Raw genomic sequence first — 13,448 nt, forward strand, 5'->3', positions numbered from 1 at the left:
GCTTAAGGGCCACCTCCTTCAAGAAGCCTTTCCTTATATATCCCCAGTTGTTAGTCTACTCTTCTTTCCCTCAAAATTATTTTGTATATGTGGAGGCAATGTACTATAATGTTATGAGAAATGGTTGTGGCATCAGAAGACCTGGGTTCAAACTCTGCAGGTTCTGTGTATGACTTGGGCAAGTTGCTTAATTCCCCAGGCCTCAGATGTGTAAAATAAAGACCTTGGCTCAGATTGGCCTCTGAAGTTCTTTCTAGTTCCAGATGTTAGGGTATCCTGTACTTCCGTATCTGTGTCCATGTTATATTTCCTTGGTAGAATGTAAACTCCTTTAGGGAAGAAACTGTTAAATTTTCGTATCCTCAGTGACCAGCATCTAAGAGGCGCTTAATAAATGCTTGCTGACTGAATGATAATCTCACCCAAGAGGACTGCTTTTATTTCCAAACATCCATCAATATTTTTTTTTGTTGGCAATACACAGAAGAAACATTTTCCTTTGACAGAGTAGCCCAAAAGGCAAAAACACATGCATTTCCAAAATCAAGTACAAATTTTACAAAATCTCAATATATACCAAATATTTATATCAAGATTTAGCCAAAGTTTTTTACTCCAAAACTAGATTCAAGACTATTATCAAAATGTAAGGGTTTTATCCGTTTTGCAGGTGGTCCAGGTGAGTAAATTTTGCTATGAGTGTTACTTTCTTCATCTTCAGCCTCGTCATCTTCACCTTTTAAAATAACAAATATTTGTTGTATGACAGTATTCTTGAAGGATAGCTAATGAGGTTGATAATGAGACTAAAAGAGAGAATGTACATAAAGTACATTTAAAATTACAAAGCATTTTATAATGTACCATAATGGAATTATTTCACTTCTGGGGTAAACACACACACACACACACACACACACACACACACACACACACACACACTCTATTACTTTTGAAGTATTAAATGTACTTCTTTTAAATTTATGAGGTAAATAATCTAGCAATGTTTAATTCTATTCCTGAATTTTAAAAATTGCTCTTTTATACAAATATGACATTATTAACTTGTTGATAGAGGTTTTTTTTTTCCTGATTTTTCAGGTGGGGAAGTGGTTCTTGCCCTTATGAGCAATCAGCCAACAGCATGCTATTTCAAGAAGTTAGGAATAGAGTTTGAAGCTATGAACCACAGCTGCTTCCCACCTGGTTCATAAGCCATACTAACTGGTTTATACAAGGATGGAAACTACCACCTTGATCTCAGTATCATGTCCTAAGACAACTAATCAAGCTACAGTACTAGTTATCGATTTGTTTTTCAGTAGTGTACAACTCTTAATGACCCCATTTGTGGTTTTCTTGGCAGAGACACTGGAGTGGTTTGCCATTTCCTTCTCCAGCTCATTTTACAGATGAGGAAACTGAGGCAAACAAGGTTAAGTGACTGGCCCAGGGTCACACAGCTAGTAAGTATCTGAGGCCACATTTGACCTCAGAAAAATGAGTCTTCCTGACTCCAGGCCAGGTACTGTATCCAACATGCCACTTAGCTGCCCTAACAGTAATATTACTAAATATCTTTGAGGTACTAAGACTCTAAAACTTTATGGTCTATCATTCAACAAACTTATATTGCAGTCAAAAGGGATGAGGCTCATCTGGTGAAAGAAAATTTCAACCCATGTTTCTGTTCAAAATATAAAACTGGAATAAAAATTTACCTATCCATACATAAAAACAAAAATTTACTTGGCCACATGTTATTCTATAAGCATCCTCTATAAGCATATTCTATAATGCACAGAAAAAGAGATGGACTTTAATGTTCTTAAACTTCTAAACAGCATGATAAGTCCAAGTACTAACAGACACAGAGGATTATAAATCTGCCTAATCAAGTATCTCACTGAATTCAATTTAAGAATTCAGATTTGAAGATGTGAGGATAAGGGATACAAGTAGGGAAGAACATCATAATCATTCTATATATATTTTTTTGGGGGGGAGGTGGGGGCTAGGCAATGGGGTTAAGTGACTTGCCCAGGGTCACACAGCTAGTAAGTGGCAAGTGTTGAGGATGGACTGAACTCAGGTCCTCCTGTGCCACCTAGCTGCTCCCATATATTTTTAAGTGGTTTATATACCTGTGTGAGAAATAATGCTAATAATAAGTGGTAATAGCAAGCATGTAACTAATATATATATATATATATATATATATATATATATGTATATGTATATATGTACATATACACACACGTACATTTATACATATACATACATATGATCTCACTTGATCCTCACAGCAACTTTGTGATATAAGTGCTATTAGCCTGCTTCTACAAATGAGAAAACTGAAGCTAAGAGAAGTTAAATGACTTACCCCAGGTGACATAGCAGTAAATGTCTGAGGCAAGACTCTAATGTCTGAGGTAGTCACTCTAAACAACCTACCTGTGTCTAAGTAAATAATAAGTACTATTGGCAGCAAAGAAAATGACCAGACAATTCAACTTGGGCACTACGTCCAACCACAAAGTACAGTGCCTATATGACATGGGTAAACAATTTAAGGATTGGTGCCTCAGTTTGCCCATTTATTTGACCATTGAAATATGTGAGACACCTCCACTTAAGTCTTTCTCTTCTGCCTCATCTTGGTATAGATGTGCCCTTCCTTCCTTCCTTCCTTCTTTCTTTCTTTCTTTCTTTCTTTCTTTCTTTCTTTCTTTCTTTCTTTTTTTCAGTGAGGCAACTGGGATCAAGTGATTGGCCAGGGTCACACAGCTAGTATCATGTGTCTGAGGCCGGATTTGAACTTACCGACCTTCATTTCTTGAAAGCTATCCTCACAGGCATGTGCTAACAAGCAGGAAAGATAAGGGCTTGGTAAGGACCCCTTGTGGATGGTTCAGCCTCACTACATTCAGAAAGATGTATCACTGCATGAATTTTTTTCCCCCACTACAACAACTTGAAAAACTGTCTACTAGGGCATGGAAGGATCTGTGTGCCAACACTAACAATATGACTTTTTTAAAGTTTTGGTTTTTGTTTTTTTTTAGGATTTCAGTGTTGCATTGGAAAGAGCCTGGATTGAGAATCAGAAGACTTGAATTTGAATCCTGACTCTACTAATACCAGTGTCAAATTAGACAAGTCACTTCTGTTCTCTACATCCCTTTCCTAGCTGGATATTTGAAGGCACCTTCCAGTGGTGCAGTCTAGTGCTTATGCTTCTTCCCACCACACAAAGTAGCTTTACTGAGCATCCACTACTAAGGTACAGTACAGTACTTGCAGCAGCTCAACTTCACCACAGTAGATATTCCAAGTCCCACACTTTACCCTAGTAGATGCTCTGAATAGCAGTTTTGTGTGGTTCAAAGTACTCAGATGCCGTAAGAACCACCTTGCACCACAGTAGAAGCTCTAAATACTACACTTCACCATAGCAGATGCTCAAAAGTACTACACTGTACCACAGATGATATTCAGTAAAGCAACTCTGTATAGTGGAAAGAGCAAATGATTTGGTGTCAGAGGAGAGGGATTTGAGTATCCTGTAACCTGTGTGACCTTGGGCAAACAATTTAACCTTTCTGAACCTCAGCTTACCGGCCCAGTGGATAGAGCTCCGGACTTAGAGTCAGGACCTAAGTTCATATCCGGCCTCAGACACGTGGTTGTGTGACCGTGGGTAAGTCACTTAACCCTGATTGCCTCACCAAAAAAAAAACAAACCCAGGGATAATACTTGCACTTCCGACTTCCCAGGGTTGTCCTAAGGAAACCTGAAAACACTCTACATAAATGTTTACTATTAATTTTTCCTTTCTTACTTTTTTTCAATTATCCTAGCTACTTTTTTTTTCCAAAAAATGGACATACAGGCCTCAAAGGACAAAAGGAACCCGACTAAATGTAAATGCAACATTAGGTAAGCGTAGGGAGAACAGAGGACTCAAGGTTGGACGGGCCCCTCCAACATTTTAAAGCTAGAATTCTAAGCCCATCCTTCTCCCCCTGGCCAGCCCCTTCCCACCAGACCCCCTCCTCTGAGGTCAACCACTCCGACCACGCGCCCTTCCGGGGCGTGCGACAGCCTGGGGCTCAGACCGCCATCTGCCTCCTCCTCCACTCCCCCGCCACAGCACAAAGTGCCCCGCCCAAGACCCCCGCCCCCGCCGTTGCCAGGGCAACAGAGCCGCCGCGGCCGCCGTCCTCGCTCACCCTCAGAAGCTGCGGTGGAGCCTCCAGCCGCCGCCGGATCCCGTACCTCTTTTCCTTCCACAGTTTTGAGGAGCTCGGTCACCTGCTCCCTCATCTGCGCCAATCCCGAAAGCAGTCCCTGGAAGCGACCAGACTCACTCGGCACCTCGCAAGTTATTCGGAGCCGCTGCTGCTTCCCGTCTCGTCCCACAAACTCTCCCAGAAGCTCCATGACGACAGTTCTTCAACCGCCCGCCACCAAGGCGACCCGGAAACGGAAGCGGCCGCTGCCCCTGCCGCCGCCGCAGCCACAAGGGGGAGGGGAGCCGGGAGGGTTAGGGAGGGGGGAAGAGGAAAAGGGGAGGGGATAAGCGACTACAACGAGGGAAAAAAAAAAGAAGCCTGCGCATTCTGCGCCTCCCGCCTCCCCTGAACTTCCGTTTCCGCAGTGGGCGCCTACGCTCTCCCTCCAGCTCCCCGCCTTCGTCTTCCGACGCTTTGATTGGTTTCTGGAGGTGGAGGGGCGGGGTTCCGCCGTCTCCGGCTACGCCCCTCGCGCGCAGTTTTCCCGCCGCCCCCGATGTTGAGTCCCGGGCCTGCCGGCTGACAGTTGAGTATGGCGGGAGCCGAGCGGGGCGGCGGTGGGCCGGCCGAGCAGGAGCCCGTGGTATCGTTGGTGGACGTGTTGGAGGAGGATGAAGAACTGGAGAACGAGGCCTGCGCCGTGCTGGGCGGCAGCGACTCCGAGAAGTGCTCCTACTCGCAGGTGGGCGGGGGGGGACGGCAGGGGCCGAGATTAGGGGGCCCACGGCCGCCTCCCGCGCGAGGTCCTCCAGCTCCCCGCCCTCCAGGGCTCAGTCTGGGCTCCTTCGGCCCCGGCCTTTTCTCCCCTTCCAAGATCTCTTCCGAGTATCGCCCTGGATCCTCCCATTCTCGCCCCGTCCTCCACGTGCCTGTTCTTGGCCCGTTCTCTCCTCCCCGGGAATCTCTCTTTCCCAGCCCGTTCTCTCCACGGAGATCCACACCCCGCATTCTTTGCCTGTTCACCTCCCCTTTAGGAAGTCCCCACTCCCGTGCTTGACCCGCTCTTCCCCCTCCAGAATCCTCCGCCTTTAGCCCACCTAGGTCTCTGGGATTCCCCTCCCGGATTCCCAACCCGACCCCCCATTCCCGACCTGCCCCGCCCTTCCCAGTCTGTCTCCCCCATTCCCACCCCGACCCTTCTATTTCCGATCCGACCCTCCCATTCCCAATCTATTTCCCCAATTTCCAACCCACCCCCATTCCTAACCCAACTTCGCATTCCCAATCTTCGCCTTTTGCCAATCTGTCTCCCTCATTGCCAGCATGCTCTCCCATTCCTAACTTGTTTCCCATTCCAACTCGACTCCCGTTCCCAAACGGCTCCCTCATTCCTATCCTGTCTCCTCCATTCCCAGCCTGTCTTCCTCATTTCCTAACCTGTCTTCTCTTCCACTTAACAATCCGTTGGTTCCTGGGTTAGACCACTCTTCTTTCTCTTTTAAAGGCTTTTCTGCCTTTCAGGGTCTTCTTCAGTCCATGCTGTCTCCTAGAGATCCGATAGTCCGCAGGCATTTACTAAGCTCCGGTGTTGCAGGCACTGTACAAAGCTGAGGAAATGAAGGAAAAACTAAAAACACCATGGTCCTTGCCCTCCAAGGACATCACACAGCCAGATTGCTTTTGATCTTCTAATCTAAGGATAGGCTTCTGAAGCCTTTGCTCCTGAGCACAATGCCTGGAACATAGTAGGTACTTAATAAATGCTTGTTGACTTGAGACAACAATTTGTAAACTGCTGTGTACAGTACAATAAAATAAATACCGGATAAAGTATAATCTCTGGGAAAGACACAAGGATTAAGGGGATCAGGAGAGGCATTTTGCAGAAGGTTCTTTTAGCTTGAAGTCTTGAGACTTGAGGGGATAGCCAGTGAAAATGCACAGAGATTCCCTCTCTTCCTAGCATCCCCTACCATACTTCTCAGGATCCCTTCATTCATTCCCTTTCTGCATCTCCCCTCCCACCCACCCAAAAATGGTTTTTGGCCTATCATTCCTCTTCGGGACTTCTATTCCCTGCCCAAGGCTTCTTCCATCTGTGCTTCACCCACCCACTTTCATGGGTAGGGTGGCCTGTCCGCTCCACTCAGTAGCATACCCCTCAACATTATCTTCTCCATTGCCTTTCCTCCCAATTATCCTTCCCTCCGGACCTCCCAGCCCTTATTTAGTCTTCCTCACCTTAGCTGGGATCCTGTCTTCCTGTTATTTCTTATTCTCGGGGTCACTAAAAATCCCACTCCCTGCTTTGCTCTCCCTCCCCCCCTTTTCTCTCCCTCTTCCCTCCCCTCATAATTTTCTGCTCTTTTGGTTCAGCTCTTTTATCCTGGCCCCCACTCCCACCCCCCCCATCCCATTTCCCTATCCTAGGGACAGCAAGAATGGATAGTAAATTCTTAGCAGGCAAATATCCAGACCCATAGTTGGGGCTTCTGTGGGATGTGAGGTTTCTTGCATATCCCCTGTCTGTAGTTTTGTAAATGTAATGTATTTTGTGGAAATGAGTCATTTGTAGAAGCTCTGCCTTAACACGGTTCCTGTAAACATTAGACAGGAACTAGGAGAGCAGGTAGTTGGAAAAAAAAAAAAAAGCAGATTTGGCATTGGACTGCTGCAAAAGAATTAAGGCTAAAGAGATTCCCCTTTACCTTCCAGGAGTACACAGAAGTGGGCTAGACACTAACTAGAAGAATTAAAATTGGTAGAGATGACTACCCAGGACCAGAAAGCTTAGTGGAGTGTGGAGAGAAAGGGACTTGAAGACATTATTTGATGTGGACTGAGATCATAATACAGCAGCCATTGAGAAATGTGTAAGCTGCAGCAAGCAGCATTAAATAATAATTCTCAGTATCAGGATCTTTTTTGGATTTGGAGGCAATACTTTCTTTTTAACTTAGAGAATGTATACTTCAGGCCTTGATCTTAATGAGTATTACCTGTTATCCTTTTATGATAAGAGGGCACCTAGGGCTGTGCTAAACACCTCAAAGGTGATTTTAAAAAAAATCTTGATTAGTAGTAACAGGTGGGTAGGCAAAAACCTGTTCTGTAACTTCCTGACTGGTAGAAGAGAGAGGGGAAAAGGCATTATTCTTCCATAAAGAAAATTTTCGGATTTAAATATCTAAGTAGACCAAGCATTTTCTGAGATGAAGATATGATGATTAGTTATTTTCATGTTCTCAAAAATGCCAACATGAGGGGCAGCTAGGTGGTGCAGTGGATAGAGCACCGGCCCTGAAGTCAGGAGGACCTGAGTTCAAATGCGGCCTCAGACACATAACACTTAACTAGCTGTGTGACCATGGGCAAGTCACTTAACCCCATTGCCTAGCAAAAAAAAACCAAACCAGAATCAAAAATGCCAACATTGTAAAATGTTGATTAACCAGAACCCAACTAACACTAAATTAGCTAAATTTATTTTGCCGTTTCCCATTTTTATGAAGGATTTAAGCCATAAAGCAAGTAGTATCAGCATTTTAATACAAAAAGTGTATTTCAAGATGTCTAGGGGCAAGTATGGATTCTACACAACCCCTGCATCATCCACATTTATTCCTATAATCTTTTATAATCATACTTGATATGCAGTGATGATAATGAGGCACTAAAAGATGCTCAATCATCAAATATTCGGTTACCTATCACAGATTATAATTATTAAAGCAGAGCAGTTCCCTAATTCATTTTAGAATTTTTAAAAGGGTTGGAACAAATATTTTTTGGCAGAACTTTGACCATAACGGCTCATTTTTTGTGTAGTTTAGTTAATAAAATACTTTTATTGAACATCAACGTTATGCAGATATGTTTAAGACATGATTCTTCGTGGATTTTTGAAGTTGGGGACTGAACTGAGGCATGTACACACAAAAAATGACTGGAAATATTAGGTAGTAATGGTAAGTGCAAAATGAGCAAAACAGATAGTGAATTTTAGGACTGAAGAGGAAGAGAGAATTTCGAATTGAAGGGGTCAATAAAAGTTTTACTGAGGAGGTACGGTTTGGGCTGGACCTTGAAGAATGAATTTTGGTGGGTGAGAAAGGGCTTTCTAAATGGGAAGCAATTGTGATGATTTGTGACACAACTCGTAAGATACAGAAACTGGTCGTTATAAAGCATATTTAAAAATACTGAAAGGATAGAGTTAACTGAAACAGAGAGAGGGTAGACTACATGGTTAAAAGGTAGGCTTGGGCCTAAATGAAACGAATACTAAAATCTCAATATACTATTTGGTACATATATGGAGATCATATAGTCATAGATCTAAAGTTGAAAGGAACTTTAGAAGCCATCTAGACTAAGGCCTTCATTTTGTAGGTGAGGAAACTGAAGCCAAGAAAAGTAAGGTGTCATGTCCAAGGTTACATTGGTAGTTCGTGTCAGAGGCAAGATTTCAACTCAAGTCCTTTTGCTCCAGAGCTTGTGCTCCTTCCACTGTACCTGCTTTCTCTTTTGAACTTTTATAGTACTGTTGTACTTTTAAAAAATAGGCTTGTAAGTTGGTATGGGAAGATCTTAACTACAGATTTCTATGGGTTTTGAATCAAATTCCATTTATTATGTAGATCACAAAGAGTGTTTAGTGCCAGCTGTACTACTTTTGAGTGAATTTGGCTTCTTGGTGATTTTTTTCTTCCTGTTTGTGCATCTTGCAGGGCTCCGTAAAAAGACAAGCGTTGTATGCCTGCAGCACATGCACTCCAGAAGGAGAAGAACCAGCAGGAATTTGTTTAGCATGCAGTTATGAATGCCATGGAAGTCATAAACTATTTGAGCTATATACAAAAAGGTAAAGTTGTTCAGAGAGCACCAGAATATCTGGATTAGTTCTTAAATGTTAACACCAATCCAAAGAGGTACACTTTGGAGTCTCAACTGTATTTCCTCCAGCCCCAACTTTTTCTTTTAAAGATGATCTTATAAAGGCTTAAAAGTGATTAAAGCTGATGTGTGCTAATGAAGCAATGTAATCAGTATTGGTTTTTTAATAGTGGTTAGTTTTGGGGAACACTTTTTAAAATTACTGTTAAAGTACAAATTGATTTACATTTGTTTAAATTTACATACTTAGGGTCAGCAAGTGATCTTTGTCTGTAGTAATTTTACTTATTTCTGCATTCTTTTTGGCTTTTTTTTATTTTGGGGGATTATACAGTTTTTTCCTTATTACTTTTGTTTAGGGATCAGGTCATAGTAACCAAGCCCACTTTCCAAAAAAATGAAGGATGACTGTAACCTGACTCCTGAACATGAAGTATAAGACATCAAATTTTTAAAATAAAGTGAAGTTGTTATTTCTCCTTTGTTTCAGAAATTTTCGCTGTGATTGTGGAAATAGCAAGTTTAAAAACCTGGAATGCAAATTACTTCCTGTAAGTAAGATTTTTCAGTCATTTAATAAAATCAGTTGCAATTGGATGCCAGAAAGGAAATTGGTTTCTAATTGCCTTTAGCATTTAGATTAATCTGCATTAGAATCTAATCTCATTATTATTTGTTTGCAAGGCTAGGTGGTAAAGTCATCAAAGTCTACAGTTTAGAACAAAATTAAAGGAACTAAAAAATAGATAACTGCTTAAAGTACCTTACTAAAGTATGTTGCATATCAAATTGAATTTGTTGAATTTATGCCCTAGACCTTTCTAAGGAAAGGCTACCATTTTAAAATTTGAATAAATAGCGTTGAATCTAATGTGAACAAAGAATTTTTTTAGTACTTTTCGTTATCTTATTGGCTGATCCTATGATAAAGTCCTGTTCTTTAACCGATAGTATGAAGGATGACCCTGGGATCTTGAAGGTTATGCCAGTAAATTGCAAGCTGGAAAGACTTTGGGTATGGACCTAGTAATAATCCCTTATGTTTGTTATCTGACGAGTCTAGTCTCATTTGGAGACACCCATCACCATAGGGTTAGTGATGAATTGTTCTAAACACAGCAGTTCATGAAGCTGTCTACTAAAGGTAGACAGGGTTTCAGTCTACATACGTAAAGTTTTCTTAGTTGACAGAAATATAGGTTTACTCAGCAGATTTTCTGGAGTAAGAAAAAAATGTTACATTAAAAAAGAAATTAAAAGGTATTAAATCATTTAATCATTATTTGATTCCTAAAGGCTTTGGACTATCTCCCTCTCTGCTGTTCGAGGAAGGGCAGTTAATTTGAAGAAGTAGGACTATTGTCTTGCCTTTCTGGGACCCTTTATCAGTCTGGCTGGGCATTAGATGAGATCTGAAATTCCACCAGGATTTCAGTCTCCCTTTCTTAGTTCAAGGTAATTCCCATTGTCTGTGGTCTTGGGTATTCAGTTTTCCACGTTGCCATTCTGATTCGTCTAGGTTTGAGTCTTTTGCTCAGGTCAGATGGTTAGTCAATCTGTCCCGTTAATCTGTGAAAGGTTGATTATTAATTATAATAAATATTTACTCCATCTTACTGAGAAGCCAAGATTTGCCACTAATGGAAAGAGTAAGAAGGAAGTTTTTCTTTTTCCTTTTATCTTAACAAAAGCTCTCTTTGAAGGGCTGAACTTTGCTGTTTTGAAAATATCTTAAAGCAAAATTTTCTAGCATCCAGCCCCTGAACCTATAGCTTTTCCAAGCATGGCTCTAACCAGATTAAAATGTAATGGGAAACATTTAACAAAATAAATAGCAATACAGTAAAACATAGATAATGCTACTGTGTGGTTTTCAAAGTCAATAAATGTGCAGCCCGTGGGATACTTACATTTTGTTTAGTAGCCCCTGATTCTATTTGAGTAAGACACTGCTGTCTTAAAGGACAGACTTCCTTTTGGGCAGACATTTTTTGTAATGTCAAGATAATTTTCATGATGTATATCCTTTTTCTGCAATTAAAATTAAGATCATATTGTTTATTGAAACTAGTATCATCTTACTTTTAGGAAAAAGGAAAGTTAAATTCAGGCAATAAATATAATGACAACTTTTTTGGACTGTATTGCATTTGCAAGAGACCTTATCCTGATCCTGAAGATGAGGTAAGAAAATTGAGGGTCAATACTAGAGTCCATGTCACCTGTGGCCTAAGCCCCTTGCATCATGGGAATGCATAGTAAGGATTGAGCTTCCTTGTGACTAGGCTTTTTTCTTAAGGGCCTAGAATGATTGAAGCAGCCAGGTATATTATAAATAGTGGAGTTAAAGCAACCTAGGAGGGGTGGGGAACCTGTGACCTCAAGGCCAAATGTGCAGCTTTTTGACAGAATCCACGTTTTACAGAACAAATCCTTTTATTAAGGGAATTTGTTCTGGGAAGTTTGGATTCAAAAGGCCGCACTTGAGGACTTAGAGGTCCACAAGTGGCCTCAAAACCAAAGGTTCCCCACCCCTGCACTCTAGTCCCAGCTATGTCAGGAACTAGTTGTGTCATGTTGGCATTCATTTCAGCTCTCTGGAAATCAATTTTCTCATATGTGAAATGACAAAATTGAACGAAATGGATTTCTAAGGTACCTTAAAGCCCTAACAGATTTTTCCCATTACTTCAGGATCATCTTTGTGTTGAAAGGGACCACATAGGAAACTAAGCCAGAGAGGGAAAAAGTCACTTTCCCCAAGGTCACACAGGTCTTGTCATTCTAAATCCCTTGTTTTTTCCATTGAGCTTTGCTGCTTTTTTCCCCTACAGTGGAGAAAGTCGGGATTTAAGTTTGCAGTTTGGGGTTTTCTTTAAGACCACAAGGAGGCCCTAGGCTCAAGTGTAATAATGTGCCACAGCCTATATCTTTCCAGTTATTATTGGTACCTCCTTAGTCGTTTTCCAGTCTTACTCTAAGTAAATAGTCTCTTTTCTATACCTTCTAATTATCTTTGGACTACAGCTACCAAATTAAGTCATGGAAGAATAAATTGAAAACAGCTGTGAATCAGTCGCGCGCGTGTGTGTGTGTGTGTGTGTGTGTGTGTGTGTGTGTGTGTGTGTAGATTAAAAACTTGGTATTTATGTGGGTTTAAAGAAAATGAGACAGAAGCCATAAATGAACTAATAAAGAGAAAGAGAAGAAGTAATAAGGGCAGAAGATAAAAGGGAAAATGCCAGTTTTTAAATTTAAAAATAAAAGGACAAATATGTATATATGTAAACAATATACATGTAGAATATTATCTTTAGATTTAAAAGACTAGGTAGAAGTAGTGGAAGAAAGACATATAAAAATTAGATACCTCTCTGTATCCTAGAATTCTGTTATTGCGTTTACTGCTGTTCTTTTGGGGTAAGGAGCTTGTGTAAGGAATTCCCAGTATGAGATCTCCCTGCCACGGCAGATCAGCAATTTATCTGCAGCTTATATTCTTAGAGAGTTGCCTGAACCCTTATGAGGTTAGTGGGTTTTTTTTCCCATGGTCACAAAACTAGTACATTTCAGACGAAAGACTTGAAATCAGGTTATCTTGATTTCCATGGTCTGACTTCCTGTCTACTATATTGTGTAGCTTTGCTACCTTTGTTAACAAGATTCTAATCTCAACATTGATTTTCCGATTAATTTTCATGATATTGTACTATTTATTATAGGCTTCACTATTTCTCTCATCTATTTTGTCATTTATTATTTAAGTTGAAATATACATTTGAAACCTAATTATGCAGATAGGCATATAGAGGACTCATGAAGAGTTCTCAACTAATTGACACTGTAAGCACAGAATGACTTAAAATTTTGCACATGTGAACTATTTGTGTGTCTTGGGTATCTTTATTTATCACAACATTGCCATTTTTTGCTAGATTCCAGATGAGATGATCCAGTGTGTAGTTTGTGAAGATTGGTTCCATGGAAGGGTGAGGAATATTTCTTCCATCTTTTAAAGCTAATACTTTAAAAATCTGAGATCTTTTAAAAAAAAAATTAATGTTTTCTATTTTGGAAAAGACATTGTAAAAGTTATTATATACATTGAATATCACAAATACACTACTTTAGTACTTGCTTAAAAATTAACGTATTTATTGAATGAATTGGAGATTATTGAAACGTTCTGTTTTATAAATTGACAGCATCTGGGTGCAATTCCTCCTGAGAGTGGGGATTTCCAAGAGATGGTGTGCCAAGCTTGCATGAAACACTGTTCCTTTTTGTGGGCTTATGCTGCACAGTTAGCAGGTAAA

The 13,448-nt window shown here is 40.8% G+C and overlaps 2 protein-coding genes across 4 annotated transcripts in view; one reads left to right on the forward strand and one right to left on the reverse strand.

The window, feature by feature from the left end:
• Positions 1 to 413: 413 nt before the first annotated feature.
• On the reverse strand, positions 414 to 4,547 carry GON7 (GON7 subunit of KEOPS complex). Of its 2 annotated transcripts, none has more exons than XM_021000281.2 (2): positions 4,234 to 4,526; positions 414 to 736 (listed from the first exon to the last, which is right to left on the reverse strand). In XM_021000281.2, exons 1-2 carry the CDS (start codon positions 4,442 to 4,444, stop codon positions 597 to 599), a joined length of 351 nt encoding a protein of 116 aa, XP_020855940.1. In that variant the 5' UTR covers positions 4,445 to 4,526; the 3' UTR covers positions 414 to 596. The 2 variants fall into 2 exon arrangements, with proteins under 2 accessions (XP_020855940.1, XP_020855941.1); XM_021000282.2 differs by having other exon boundaries at positions 718 to 806; positions 4,234 to 4,547.
• A 144-nt stretch (positions 4,548 to 4,691) lies between these two features.
• The window catches only part of UBR7 (ubiquitin protein ligase E3 component n-recognin 7), a 32,820-nt gene continuing 24,063 nt past the window's right edge, over positions 4,692 to 13,448 (forward strand). The window contains exons 1-6 of one of the 2 annotated variants that reach the window (XM_021000280.2): positions 4,692 to 4,978; positions 8,967 to 9,100; positions 9,623 to 9,683; positions 11,221 to 11,316; positions 13,068 to 13,121; positions 13,338 to 13,443. In XM_021000280.2, coding sequence (XP_020855939.1) covers positions 4,829 to 4,978; positions 8,967 to 9,100; positions 9,623 to 9,683; positions 11,221 to 11,316; positions 13,068 to 13,121; positions 13,338 to 13,443 — 601 coding nt within the window. In that variant the 5' untranslated portion in view covers positions 4,692 to 4,828. The remainder of the gene's footprint in view (positions 4,979 to 8,966; positions 9,101 to 9,622; positions 9,684 to 11,220; positions 11,317 to 13,067; positions 13,122 to 13,337; positions 13,444 to 13,448) is intronic. The other variant, XM_021000279.2, reaches the window with a different exon arrangement.

This window comes from Phascolarctos cinereus, unplaced genomic scaffold (assembly GCF_003287225.1).
Source record: "Phascolarctos cinereus isolate Bilbo 61053 unplaced genomic scaffold, phaCin_HiC Scaffold_3;HRSCAF=262, whole genome shotgun sequence".
NCBI lineage: Eukaryota > Metazoa > Chordata > Mammalia > Diprotodontia > Phascolarctidae > Phascolarctos > Phascolarctos cinereus.

Excerpts from the sequence above, each read along its gene's own strand:
- GON7 (XM_021000281.2), bottom strand. The coding sequence starts at position 4,444 with ATGGAGCTTCTGGGAGAGTTTGTGGGACGAGACGGGAAGCAGCAGCGG. Across the intron at positions 737-4,233 it reads CTCCACCGCAGCTTCTGAGG|GTGAAGATGACGAGGCTGAA; the intron begins GTGAGCGAGGAC and ends TTATTTTAAAAG.